General features: G+C 40.5%; 1 protein-coding gene across 4 annotated transcripts in view; it reads right to left on the bottom strand.

Annotated features, from left to right (window-relative positions):
* The window catches only part of ATRNL1 (attractin like 1), a 1,264,546-nt gene that overhangs the window by 1,058,932 nt on the left and 190,724 nt on the right, over nucleotides 1-14,890 (bottom strand). For all 4 annotated transcript variants that reach the window (XM_019502887.1, XM_019502885.1, XM_019502884.1 and 1 more), the window contains exon 8: nucleotides 216-471. In XM_019502887.1, coding sequence (XP_019358432.1) covers nucleotides 216-471 — 256 coding nt within the window. The remainder of the gene's footprint in view (nucleotides 1-215; nucleotides 472-14,890) is intronic.

Genomic DNA, 14,890 nt, shown 5'->3' with positions numbered 1-14,890 from the left:
GGGGGAGGGGTTGGAGGGGTATGCAGGGCAGGGGGGTGCACAGGGCTGGACACGGGGTGAGGGGGGGGGAGGTTTCTAGGTCAAGAATTAAACCAGAGGGTTTTTGCTTGCCAAATAGTTTCTCTGTCTGTAAACAATAGATTTGTTCTTATTAGAAATCAGAAAAACAAAAGTTTCAAAGCAGGGGGAAACGAAAGTATTTAAAAGTAACTTACTAATGTAGTACTCTTGTATGATGCTAGTGTAACCATATATTGCAGAGTATCCAAAAATGATGATCATAACAACGTCTCTGCTGTCCAACTCTACTATATGCGCTGAATGACCCTCCACAGCATATTGCTGGCCATGCACTAGTACTGCAGGAGTTTTGGTACTCCATGTTTGACTCTGTATGTTGAAAATCCATAACTCATCAGTAACATTCCCACTATTTGTTTCAATTTTGCCTCCATACATATAGATGTCTTCCTATTAAGATTAAGAAAAAATAGTAAAGGGTTATTGAAGATAACAGCCAACCTTGTATTGTTGATACAACATATATGACTGTGTAAGAAAACAAATCTCAAATCTTTCCACTTAACTAAATTATCCACAGCAGCTAAATATCAGACTTGCTTTCAGACTTTAATTAAAGAATAATGACACAAAAAACATGAAAAAAGCTTAAGACATTCAAGATACTAAAATCAAACATGCATATTTGAGAGGATGATCTTTCATTTTTGTAAGTATTTTTCCCAATCATTAGTGCTTTCTATTCAGATATTAAACATTTTAAATTATTCTTTTTTTTTTTTTTTTTTTTAAATGTGTGCAGAGCTAAAATGGTTACCAACCTTTGATGAATCACAGTCTTTAATCTGTACTTTTCATGCAAACTCCTCCTCTAGTTAATGTGCACAAAAACAGATTTTTTCAATAGCACTAGGATCATACCTGTGCCTGGGTGCCCTCAGGACTACCAAAGCCAACAATATAAGGAATGAGATGGTTCAGCTATCTGTTCTTCCACTGTCAATAAAGGATCAAGGAAGGATCCCACTGAAGGATATGGAAGGTAAATCCCATATTCTGTAAGAGCTACACAGATTTAAAAAAATGCTGTTCAAAGGCAAGTAAGGGGAGTTCCCCTTAAATATTTATTGAGCTATCATTGCAAATGCTGCATCTTCTCTTGGGTGCTGTACAAGGACATAGTGGGTGCATCTACATGAGATGAAGGTCAGCTGCGGTACACATGTTTATGAAAGTAAAGTGAATTTCTTTATATTAGACACAAAGCCACATCATAAATATAAATATGTTTAATGAAAGTATTTATTACGGATGATTAACCATTATTTGCTAATTAACATTTCAAGCTTTCACTACACACCATTCCATTTATACAAAACACGGCATTTTACAAGGCTCTGTTAAAATGTTTGTGAATATTATAAATAATAACAATAGTAATCACAATAATAATAACAACAACTACAAATTTAGGTGGCAATAGATTACATGGAAAAAACACATTTATGTAAAAGATGGTCACACAATTTCTTCTTTGTAGATTATCTTCATTCCACCCTCCCATACAAGCCTTCAGTAAACTTTTAAAAAATCTAAAAATCACATTTCACATCTGTATGAAAACTGACATTATAACAATCATGAAAATGTTCAAAATACACAATAATTTTATTGCAGCATTAAATTGGCTTTCAACATGTTGTGTGCCAAATGTTAATGCTGAAGGAAAAAGCAAAAAACATTGTACCGATGTTGATCTCATCCATGTTAACATGGGGGCAGGGGGGCGAGAAATCAGGTTTTGCCATCTTCTCCACCCTTTGCTCTTGGCCTCTTCTAAACTACTTACAGGGTGTCCTCCAAATCATGGCTCAAGTTGGCAGAGATAAATGGCTTGATGCTGTTCTCTCCAGCCTATAGCCTAGAATTTTTTTTGTAAAAGAGGCACATGGCACTCCTGCCACCAAACTGCTGACTAGAATCCTGCAACTTTTCCAGGCCTTTGGCTTTCCTGCTGGGCATTCCAGTCTTGACATCAAACAGCACTCTAAAACATGATGGTCACACAGCATGTGAATCGACATGCTGCTGGATTGGGAGGGTGAGCAGGGTTTTGGATTGCTGGTGAGTAAGAAGAAGTCTGGAGGAGGGTAGTTTAACACATGCCTTGCAACACCTTCACGCCAGCCTTTTAAACCAGAGTACACAAGTGCTCACAGAGTGCGCTGTATTTTGATGGCAAGGAAAAATCTTAAAAGTGGTAGTTTCAACAAATGAGGCTCTATGGTCAGTTATGTTGAATAAATGAATAAGTGAATGAACAGCTAAATCTGGGACTGAAGTAAGCATAAGGGAAAAAGGCCTTCAAAATTCATCCTCCACTGACCACCTATTAGTACGCTCCATCATAACTATTAAGTTTTCAAGGAAAACTTACATGGCAGAACAGTGTTATTACCTTGCCAATTGGTCTAAGATTCAAATAGGGTGGGCTTTATATATCCATCCTCCTAACATGTACATTTAAATTTGTTTATTAAAAATGTTATATATTTTTTTCTAAGAAAACTGAGATTATCAATGAACTTTTGTGAGCAAATAAAAGATTAACTGACTGTGTGAGTAAGCATTCTTCTTAAAAGGATTCTAGGCAACATTTTTATAGCACTTTCATTATTAGTATTATTTAGATTTGTATCTCACGTTATCCAGAAAGGTTAAGAGTGGATTTCAATAAGTTTCTCCCAAAGATCTCTTAAAATCTGATGGGTAACCCAAAAAATTAAAACATGATGAACAGTTTTTTTGTGCTGAATGCTCCATGGATCAGGGGCTTTAAATCAGCTTTTAAAATTCTACACTCTCTGGCCTCATTTACACATTAAATTTATCATGTGATTAATCAGTGAACCCAATTTAAGGTGCCATAAAATGCCAAACCAGCCATTAAAATGTTCTCAATGTTTGATCTCAAGAAGCACTGACAAGATTATGACTGACATTGTCCTGCTAAATAAAGATGGACTAGTATAACAACTCAGTGCTAGAGTTTCTGGAACAGATGTCATAGTGGCATTTGTAACACCAACCTCCACGTGAAGCAACTCCAGGAAGCATGAGATGTGAAGGCAGTCAAATATAACGTGGTGGCACTGGAAAAGTCTGAGGGGTAAGAACTAAGTTTGAAGACAGGGAAAACCAAGAGCTAGTCAAACACAGACCAAAATGGAGTGCCACATCTGGAGTACTGTGTCCAGTTTTATGCCACCCCCACCCCCTTGTAGAAAAGATGTGGACAAATTGGAGTCCCAGCAGCAGGCAACAGAAGTGGCTGGGGAAAATGACTTCTGGGAAGCAGCTCAGGGAACTGGGCTTATTTAGTCTGGAGAAGACCAGACCAAGGGGGGATTTAATAGGAGCCTTCAAATGCAAAGAGGGGGTTGCAAAGAGGACAGAGCTGGACTGTTCTCAGTGATGGCAGATGACAGAACAAGGAGCAACTGTCTCAATTTGCAGCAAAGGAAATTTAGGTTAGATATTAAGAAAAACCTCTCTCTCACTAGGAGGGTAGTAAAGTGATGGAACAGGTTACCCAGAGAGGTGGTGGAATCTTCATCTTTAGAGGTTTTTAAGGCCCAGGTAGACAAAGCCTTGGCTGGGATGATCTAATTGGTGATGGTCCTGCTTTGAGCAGGGGGTTGGACCAGATGACCTCCTGAGATCCTTTCCAACCCTAATTTTCTATTACAAAATAAAGAGAAGAGATTAGGTAAGCCTTAAGATCAGCTGCGTCAGATATTCTAGGAAGCAAAAATGTAGCATAGCAAGACCTATGAAGTACAGGAAACAGAAGAAACACTACAGCATCAGGGGACTTCTGGGACAGCCCAACAGGGGCATAACACTGTAGAAGAACAGGAGGGATCCAGAAGAAGTCGGGGGTCAGGTTTTGAGAGCAGGGGTGGGGGGAAGCACATGGGTTCCAAGAGCAGGGCAGGGGTGCCACATTCCGAAGTCAGGGGAGAGGACAGTAGCCTTATCTGCTGGGAATTCAGCTGGCCCCAGCCAAGCTGTTGCTGCCACAGCATACTCTGCCCACACCCATGCGAGTTTTATGTGAGAAAATCTACTGTTTGCAATAACAAAATCTGCAATATTTCATTGCATATTAATGTTTTTGTTTCCTTAAACCAGGGGTGTCAAACGTGCCCTATGCCCCTGGCTTGATCCAAACCATAGGGTTCCTTCAGGGGCCAGATCTAGCCCAGGGCTATACTTTTTTGGTAGCCTTACGATACTCCAGCAGCCCAGATCCAGTCTGCAGGCTGTATGTTTGGCACCGCTGCCTTAAACCATTCTCTGGGTCCTGTACAATATTTCTAATTTAGGAATAACAAAAAAAACACTAATAATGTGCAACTCAAAAGAAAACAACAAGTGGATTTTTTCCCCCTGTTTGGGTACTACTAATGTACGCTACAACAAATTAGTCCAATAGTGAAATAAACAGTCTTTATGACAAAACATTCAAGGTAACGTGTAAAAAAAGCAATTCACCGTTGAACTAAGGAATGCTCAAATAAAAATGAAAAGAAGAATCATTAACCTATTCCCACACTTCCAAGTGCCTTACCTCTTTGAAATGAGAGGTTAATATGGGATGCACCATTATCAGCTGGCATGTAAAATAAAAGCCATTCAACCCACAGAATAAAAAGCCTATGTGGAAAGCAAATGACTACACTTGAAAACAAGACAGAGTAGCATCTACCCTGCAGGAATCAACTTGTTTTATTCCCTTATCTTCATCCCTGCCTTTCTTGTCAGATGCAACTGAAACAAAGTTTTCCACAAGTTTAATAGAAGTTTTCTAAGGAAAAAAAAAAGATTGTGAAAGCCATCTAAGCAGTTATTCACTTCATATAGTACCTTGAGCAACAATCTGGAATATAAGAAGTTTAATTTCCTGCTATTGAACATTTTACTTTATTGTATATACTGTAATACTCTGTTGCTATAATCTTTAAGGCTAAGTATAGACACTCAAAAAGCCCAAGGCTGAATCGATTCAATCTTCACGGGTTAGTCTAAGCTGAATACACTGAACCAATAAGCAAGTGAACAGGCATTCACTTCTGATTCTGGAAATGCAGTCACATGCTTGCCAGAAGCCAGGGGGTGGTAGAACATGCCTCCCTACTCAGCTGGCTAGGGCTAGCCCACCCACCCTGTAAGGGGGCATTTGCAAGGGAAATGCAAAGCATCCTGGGATGCTGGGGGACTGTGAATTAACTTGACTTGGGAGAGGATCTGGGACAAAAGTTCAATAAACTGATTACACCTAAATCAGTTAAGTCTGATACTGTATCCATCTATGTTTATCTTAAACTGGTTTCAGACATTTTGAAAGTGTTTTATATACACTGAACTTCTATTGTGTTACCAGTTTGAACTGGTTTCCAATCACTTATACCAGTTCCTGTAATTTCTGTCTCTAGCCTAAGAGTGCTGTACCTCTAAAGGAACACTCTTTTACCAGCTGCATGCATCTATGACAGACAAAAAGGCTATCAATGTAAGAACTGCTTATGACGAAAAGGCAAAGAAGCTAAGTCAATTGTTAATATGAAAAGAAAATTTTAGCTAAATTTTAGACTGCATGAACTTTTGAGAGTGAATGTCTGAACAAACCTGGTACAACTGCAGGGGTGAGAGTAGAACAAGGCATGAAATACCTAACATAACAAGTAGTGTAAAAATGAGACAGGCCTAAAAAGTGTCTACATATACCAAAATCAAAATCACTGAAATCATATGAAAAACTTAAGAACAGAAAAACAAAATGTAATGGCAGACCATGAAAAAAAAATTTCCAGGCTGATTTTGTTTTATACAGACTCAGAAACTCTACTGTAAAATTATACACTTTTTGAACAAGCTTTTATTTTAAATAGTTATTATGTAAAGCAAGAAAGGCCTATAATCAATACTGAAGTTCAATATTAACATGCATTGTTGCCAGACATTTAAAAGCTGGCAGAATGATAGCCTTCAGCTCTGTCTTTTTCATTGTTTGGCTATCTTCAATGAAGTGACAGTGAGAAAGGACTAGGAGAAACAAAAGTAAAAGAATATTTTCTGTATAGTTAAAGTCCATCTGCATTAAAAATTCTTCAGTATATCTACATGTCTCCTACTGTGATGATTGAGAACTACTAGATGACATCTTCTTATAGAAGTTAAATTATGCAACACTTTCAAACACTGGGGCTCTCATTACAACAATTTAAATGACACACCTACAGAAAGTAGTTTTTGTAACTTAGCATTGGAGAAAAATGGTACTTTTTTCTTGGATAAAATAAAAAGCACCCTAACTTCAAGGAATAAAAGTCCCTCCATAATTAAGAAACATACCCTTGACTTCCCCCCAGCCGTGGCAGCGGAGGACAACGTGCAGTTGATAAAGTTAAAGACAGAATTGATTATTCTCAGCAATCACCTTGGCACTCATGGGGCACAAACCTAGCAACATTATCCTGTAGACTATAAAGGCCCCTCTAGATGTGCAGGTAAAGGTTCAATGGATTCTGGTGCATGATCCACACAATCACACCTGGCAGGAGGTATGATCATGGGACTGCACATCAGATCCCATCATGCCTTATTCCCATCATGATCTCAGGCTCCCCCTGCACTAGCAAGTAGAAAGCTCCCATGGCTGGGAGCCTCCTCAGCTGACAGGGCACTGAGCCGTAGGGGTGCACCATGGATTCCTGGAACACCCCCACAGCTGGGAACCCACATCAGCTGAGGAGTCCCAGCTATAGAGAAGTCTTGGGCATCCCTATGGCTGGGAACCTGGGTCAGCTGCAGACTCTCAGCCATGGAAATACATACGGTGCCCCCATGCCTGGGAGCCCATGTTAACCGCAAGGTCCCAGATTCCAGGGCCCCTCACCACATGTTCAATTAATGGTATCCCATAGAAAAACAAATTTAAAGACAAAAGATCCAAGAGGCAGGATAGTTCCTAAGGGACATAAGATTGGAAGCTCAGTATAACCCTATTCTCACTGCAGAGGAAAAAATCAGAAGCAGTTCTGTTTACACAAAGACCTATCTAAAAGGAGAACTATACACAGGCAACGAGAGCAAAGGCAGGTCAGTAAGGAAGTATGTAAAGGAAGAGAGACAAAATTAGAAAAGCAAAAGTGAAAAATCAGATACTACTGCCAAAAAATTGTTAAGTCCCCTACAAGGGGTTCTGCAAATATGTCAGATGGAAAAGGCAGATAATGGAAGCTATGAGTTCACTGATCAACAAAAGCTGTTAATGGGGGATGCAAAACACAAAGCTGTTCAATATCTATTTTGCTTTAGTCTTCACAAAAAGCCAACATAATTGTAACCTGGCAGTTAGTGACATTCATACAAGCAAAGGAGGTAAAGAGCTCAAGATCAGAGCAAAGAACTTTTTAGAGAACTTTTGATGAATTTAAATGAAGTTAAAGTCAACAGAGTGACGTCAACCCAGAGGGCTAAAAGAACTAGCTGAAGAAATCTCAGAGTCATTGGTAATAATGTGATGATAATTAGCCTGAGGTAAGACTTAGGGACTTATGCAGCACTAACATAATGCTCATCTCTAAAACGGGGAAAAAGGAGGACCCAGAGACAGGTCCACCTGACATTAATACCTGCAAAGTTATTGGTACAAAATTACCAAACAGTACATTTATAAATATCTGGAGACTGAGGGACACTGCCTGAACAAATCATGTCAATCCAACTTAATTTCTTCCTCTGATGTGATAATTGGTTTGGTGGTTAAGGGCCTTGCTACATGTTGCACTTTGAGCTGGTCAGATGTTGATCAGTGTTAGCACTAACTTGAGTTTACAGCCGTCACACCTTAAGGCTAGAAATCTTTGATTGTTCCTAACCTGCACAGCTGTGATTTACCACTAGAGGGCTGGTAAGCAGGGGCTCAACTACAAACTACAACTGTGAGTTGCCACCACGGGACTGGTGAGACAGGACAGGCTTCTATCCCTGCTCTAGGTCAGGATGCATGAGAGATGGGTTAGGGGCAGGAACATGAAGGTGGGAGGCAGAGAGTTAATGGGATAGGGGTGGGTAATGAAATAGGAGGTAGAAAGGAAATGGGGATGGGGGATAGACAGTGAGATGAAGAAAAGTCAGATACTGAAAGGTAAAGTAAATAAATTAAAAAGTAATATAGAGAAAGTAAATTAAAGGTCTCAGGTTTAAATTCATTTGGATTTGCGATTGGAGCATGTGGAGGCTGGTTGTGCTTCCTTGGGTGACTGGGATGTGGGAGTGGTGAGGGAAGGTACTTTCTGAGGAGATGCTGCCCTGCCCCAGGAAGGAAGCCTTAACTCATGGGGATCCAATCTGGTGCCCCACCTTGTTCCCTTGACCCCTCCAGACTCTATTCCTGGGCCCATCCATGCCCTGCGATCTAGATAGCTAGTAGGGGTGTGCAAAACAGGCCCTATTCAATTAGGATTTGGCCTAAATCAGGGACAGTGATTCGATTCGTTGATTCAGATCACTGTCCCCGATTTGTTTCAGCCAAAATCAGAATCTGAAGATTCAACACCGATTCAGAAAAATCAGCGATTCGGACATAGATACAGTTTTAAATGTTTTTTCTGTACACCTCGAGGTACCAGGTATAGCTTGTGAACACTGCAATGCTGGGGTGCATGAAGTGCCCCACAGGAGTATGGGGGGCCCTCCATGTGCTCGGCGGCAAACCTGGAAGTGGACTGAAAGTACTTCTAAGTCTGCTGGGGAGCACGCAGCCCTCCCCCCCCCGGACCTCCCTGGCTTGGCAATCAGCTGCAGGGGGACCCCAGGTGCCCCCCACAGACCCAGGAGGCACCAGCTGCTGAGCCAGCAGGGTGCAGGGGGGAGGGGTTCCCTGGTGGACCCAGAAGTGGACTGGAAGTGCTTCTGCTCCACTTCCAGGTCTGATGCTGAGCGCTCTGGGGTGCCCCCTGCACTTCTGTGGGACACCCCATGCGCATTCACGAGCTCCTACTACCTAGAGGTATGTAGAAACAACATTTAAAGCTGTTTCTATGTCCGAATCGCCAGATCTCTCCGAATTATTTTGGAGGGTTCTGATTAGATTGGGGGAGATTAAAGGGTCTCCTGATTCAATTCAGATTTGGAGATTTGGCCACTGAATTGGGCGGAATCTCTGCCAAATCAAATCAGGGACCAAAGTTTCACACAGCCCTACTAGCTAGCATGTGCTCTGCAGACTGTCTGCATGCGGGTGCACTCCTAGGATTGAGAAAGTCACACCCTGGGGGTGGGAGGGAGAGTTGGCTTGGTGCCAGAGTGGACCCCTAGGCAGTAGGGTTCGGGGGGTAGACAGTTTGTCCACAGAGAACAGGAGGATGGGGGTGAGGACACTGCATCCTGGGGAGCTGGAGGACTGCAACTTGGGCAGCTCATCTGTATGGAGTAGCCACATATCAGTGAAACATGAGCTGGGTAATACAGATCAGAGAGAAACCTGCCCTGGACTGGCATAACTCAAAAGGTGCTTAAAACTCGTTTCAGGTGTTAATGTGTGGACAATCCAGGAGTTAAGAGCTCCAGGAGCTGCCTTAATGTGCAACAAGACCTAGGAGGAATACCATAAAACACCTTAATAAGTAATGCCAGAGACTAAGATGGCTGAAAAAGGAAAACCTCTAGTTTCTTGGAAATGTTTTTCAATATTTCTTTGGCCCAGAGCAAAATTTGCTTTTGGTCCCTAAATGTCATATAAACAAGAAGCTCCCTGGACACTACAACTGCCTAGTGAAATGAGCATTCTGATAAAGAACTGAAGAAGTTAATTTAATTAAGCACCTGAATGAGGCTCTCCAGTCCCAGGCTTAGGGACAGACCTGCCAGCCAGACTGTCATAGGGCAAGGGCCACTTTTAGGACCTGTCAGGACCCCAGTCTTGGAGTAGCCCTAGAACCCCATCTTGGATTTGGTGGAAAATCATCAGGCCTAAGATATTTTGAGAAGAATATTTTGGACTCAACTAACTGGGATTTGCTGACAAATCTTTGTTTTGTCAAAAACTTTTCAACCAGCTTTTATTGTGGCTGCCCCCCATGCTGAGGACTCGCATATGGTTTCCACTGCTTTTGCACCATTTGGCCAACACAAAAGAAAGAACTGAGGCACAGACCCAGTGCATATTTCTACCATGATGCTCCATGGAACTGAACTCTATCAAGCTATCATGATACAGGAGCCTAAAAAAGGAGGGAAGGCTGCACGGTGAATCTTAACTGAATGGATCTGTGTAGGAAAGGACATTTTCATGACCAACCCTGATTAAAAAAAATTTACAACATCACAAAAATTAGAGACAGGCAGCATTTATTTATATACATAACTTTGAAAGAATATTGAAACTACAAAATATCAAATGGGTATTTTGTTACTGCTATTTAATAAAATCAGTAAGTTGTCACGTTCACTTCTAAACAAAGAAAGATTCTTCCCTACACTCTTCTATTGAGTATTTTGTCTAACTGCATTTTGCAGTCTATCTTGGGTGAATATTTCAATGTTTAACCAACTTCATTATTAGATTTTTTTCCTTGAAAAAAATATAGTGTGCATCTTCCGCAAATAGATTCAATTCCTTTTCCTGGGACATACCAGGAAGGCATCACTGCATGACTCGACCTCAAAAAGTTGCATTGAAGAGAAACTGTATTTTTAGGTACCTCAATACATCAAACAAAAAAACACCCAGGCATAATACACAAGAGTCTTTATATAAACCATCTACGTATCTTGAATGATGCTGCTAAAAGTGGGGCAATGTATCTAATGAATGGGTAACGCTAATATATATGTTTCATTCTCTTGTTTTTTCTTCCACCTTTAGAGATAACCTAATCATTCAGTGTCTTGCAAGGTCTGGAGTTGATACAAGCACAATCTAAATAAAACTTCTCCACAACAGGACAGGTAAGGTTGAAGGAAGTGACTTGTAGAAACAGCAGAGGCTGTATTACTTCCAACCTTTCCAGCTTCTCCAGGTCCACTTGAATCCACATCCTATCTTCTAGCGTGACCACTTTTCCCCATAATTTGGTATCGTCTGCAAACTTGGCCAGTGTACTTTCCACATCTTCATCTAAATTGTTGATAAAGATGTTAAACAGCACAGGACCAAAAGCCAAACCCTGCGGGACACCACTGGCCACCTCCCGCCAAGATGATACAGACCCATCCACTAACACTCTCTGGGTTCAACCCCTTTTATGTCATTCTCGATCACTTTGAGATCTTGTGAGTTGAAAATAAGAAAGCCAGCTGTGGATATACAGAAAGCAACTGAAAGACATACAGTATTAAACCATATCACCTGTAGTTACGTCTTAATAGCAAAAGTTAAGACAATAGCACGAAAAGACCTTTGAGAAGCTCTTGGGTAAATTATAATATGCTACATAGGTACACAAAAAAGGACCACAGTAAAACCAGCTGGTAAAGTATTTTTGCCCAATTCACATACAAGCAAATACAGCAACTAAGTTTTTACTGTCAGGAATAGGTGAGGCTGATAAAACAGTATTTGAAGATGGTAGGTAGGTAGGTTCAACATCACTGCCACCTCATTAGAATAAAGGAATCCACTCAACTACCTTCCTTTAAAAAGCATTAAAATTAGGTGGTACATTCGTAAAATCTGTGGGAAGGTAGATCCTAAATTTAAGACTATGCATCTGATTGACTGGTTTAGATATTAAAGTTCTTTATCCACATAAAGAGCAATAAAGGCAACATTACTATAATCATTTTTACATCAACCTGTGAATTTGGCGTCAGCCTTATTCTGCTGGATCATTCTCTAAGGACTTCAACTTAAATTCCCATTCATCCTTTAGCTCACTTGAAATTACCAACAGTCTTCCCAGCTAATTTTGTGATATAACTACCAGATCACTGGAAACTGAATTTATATTATCAATCGTATATACTTTATTCCAGTTATATGCAAAAGGATTCTGTACTGTCTAGCCTTATCCTACAATACCTCCTCAGTCACCATTTATCAAACCTGTTCATATTTAGTCCATAAATATAAAAAAGCAAAACAAAACAAACAAACATGAAAAACCAAATTATTAGGAGTTAGGAGGCTGGATGTTTTTTCTACTAAGGATTTCCCCCAAATTTGTTGATATCCTTCTAGTATTGAAGTGCCAGGAATTATATGCAGTATTCAAGATCTGGGAGAACCAATGCCAACCAGAGAGGTGAACACCTTTCCAATAGCCAGTTTGAGGAGATATTGAAGATAATATCATGTAACACTTTAGCTTGGACTAAAAGCAAGAATGGTTTTATGCTTTCTCTTCTTTTCTATAAACGCATAAAAAAGTCTAAGGCACTTGATGTAACTATACATCAATGGGAGTCTTCTGATCTTTTTCCTCCAGAATAAAAAAGTACAGTACTTCAACTTTAACTAAAGAAGCTTTCTAAGGGAAATGGGCACAGTAAGTTATTTCATTCTCTACAGAGTCAATTATATAGTTTCAATTTACTTTGTGCCACAATCAGGATACAGGAGCTCCATACTCTCACTTTGGACTTGAGTTAGGCTTTAAAATCTCAGGAGTTCAAGTTAAAAACTTAATCTAATTTCTTCTCCTGTGGATATTTTTGTTCTCAACCAAAGAGAAAGTGTTATACAATGAGTAGTACACAGCTCAAAACTGCCACCTCTAGGCATTGTATAATGTTCTTTCACTCCTCAAAATAAATTATTTTCCTATTGTTCAATTTCTTAAGATCTCAAAGGTCAAACATCAAACTTTCAATGAAAGTGTAACAATTTAAGAGCTTATTTTTAAAGTCCAAACATTTTTAATATAGTTGAATTGGCATTCTCTCATCCCACGTAAAAATTCTCTTTGGGGCCATACTATTCACTCCATTTGATTGACCAGTGATGTAAGCAATATATTATTCAATATTCTCCTTATACTGCTACCCCTGTCTGCAATATTGTCACATACTAAGTACTAAGGAATTTGGTTGGTTCCTGCAACTTGTATTAATGTTAATGAAAAGCTTATTTGCCTACTGAGGTCAAAACAAATGTCTAAATCACATAAAAAACCTTTGACAATTAAATGCTGCTAAAAGGATCTTTAAAATACCTTCAGATTATTATGAAACAATGCAAGAAAATATTTGTAGAGTGAAATTAAAAAAAAAAATCAAAATCACAGGATCTTAGGAAAATAGGGCTGGAAGGCACTTTACAAGGTCTTTTAGTCCAACCTGCTGCTCAGGACAGGATCATACCAGACTAGACTGTCTCTCCAACCAGCACTTGTGGAATTTACAGCCCTGGAAATTTTCAAGTTCCCTAGGCAGCCTAGTTCAATACTTGACCATCCTCAGGCCCCTTCCACGTGTTACATGTATTAACTGGTTAATTAATTGCATAATTATCTTGAGACCAATTACACATGCAAAGTAGCTATCATATGATAAAAAGCTCCAACCAGCTATAAAGAAAGACCTCAAGAATGTGTACTAGCTTTACAGCTGTTTGCTATCAAGCTTTATTCTGCACATGTAGCAGGGTCTCTCCTGTATCTGGGAGCCCCATCAGCTGACAGAGCTTCCATTTGCAGGGCAAAGTACAAACAGTTAAAAAGCCCAACACTGAATCAATTCAGTCTTTGCAGGTTAATCTAAGATGCATAAATTAAACTGAGAAACAACTGGACACTCATTCACTTTTGATTCACGAAATACAGCCACGTGCCTGCAGTGGCTCAGGCCAGAAGCTGGAGGCGCTAGAGCACAGCTCTCTGGCACATAGCCAGAACGGGCTGTGTCCCCGCTTCTTCTTCCTGCTGCCCAAGGTCTCTGGGATTTGCAGTTCAAAATCACAACACCACCACCACCACCCACTTCCAACCCTTCCCTGCTGGAGCTGACAGCACAGTCCAGCCCAGGGATGGAAATCATGCTGGGGGTCTGTTTGAACTTGAACCAGGAAGGGGTCTGGGACAGAAGTTTCATAAACCAGTTTGACCCAAATCAGTCAAGACTGATATTACATCTCCATTCTCTCCATAATCACCTTCCAAGTATTGGAAGACTTATCTAGTCTCCTCCTCAAGTCTTCTCTTCTCCAGACTAAATAACTCTAATTCCTTCACCCTTTCCTCATAAGTTTTGTTTCCCAGTCCTCTAATCATTTTTGCCACTCTCCACTGGACTCTTTCCAATCCATCCACATCCTTCTTGAAGTGTGGGGCCCAAAACTGGATCCATACTGTATAGCACTGTTGATGATTACTCATGAGGCTTCACCAGTGCTGAAATAGCTGAAGAATCATTTCCCTTGATTTGCAAGTTAGACTCCTGTTAATACAACCCAGGATGCTACTGAATTTTTTTATTTTTTCTGCAACAAAAGCATACTGTTGGCTCATATACAGCTTATGATTCACTGGAAACTCCAGGTTCTTCTCTGCAGTAGCCTAGCCAATCATTCTGTATTTGTGCATGCAGTTATTCCATCCCAAGCGTGGTACTTTGCACTTGTCCTTGTTGAATCTCTTCTGGACGCGTTCAAAATCAGCAGGTCCAGATGCTCTCCACCCCAGGGTGTTGAGGGAGCTAGCAGGGGTTATTGCAGGGCCCTTGGCATGGCTTTATGAGTGCTCGTGGTGCTCAGGCCAGGTGCCAGATGATTGGAAGATAGCCAATGTGGCCCCCCTCTTTAAAAAAGGGAGGAAGGAGGACCCAGGCAACTATAGGCCCATCAGTCTTACCTCAATCCTAG

Source organism: Gavialis gangeticus, unplaced genomic scaffold, assembly GCF_001723915.1.
Source record: "Gavialis gangeticus isolate Ggan-Ray unplaced genomic scaffold, GavGan_comp1, whole genome shotgun sequence".
Taxonomy (NCBI): Eukaryota; Metazoa; Chordata; order Crocodylia; family Gavialidae; genus Gavialis; species Gavialis gangeticus.
This window is presented reverse-complemented; position numbering and strand designations above follow the sequence as displayed.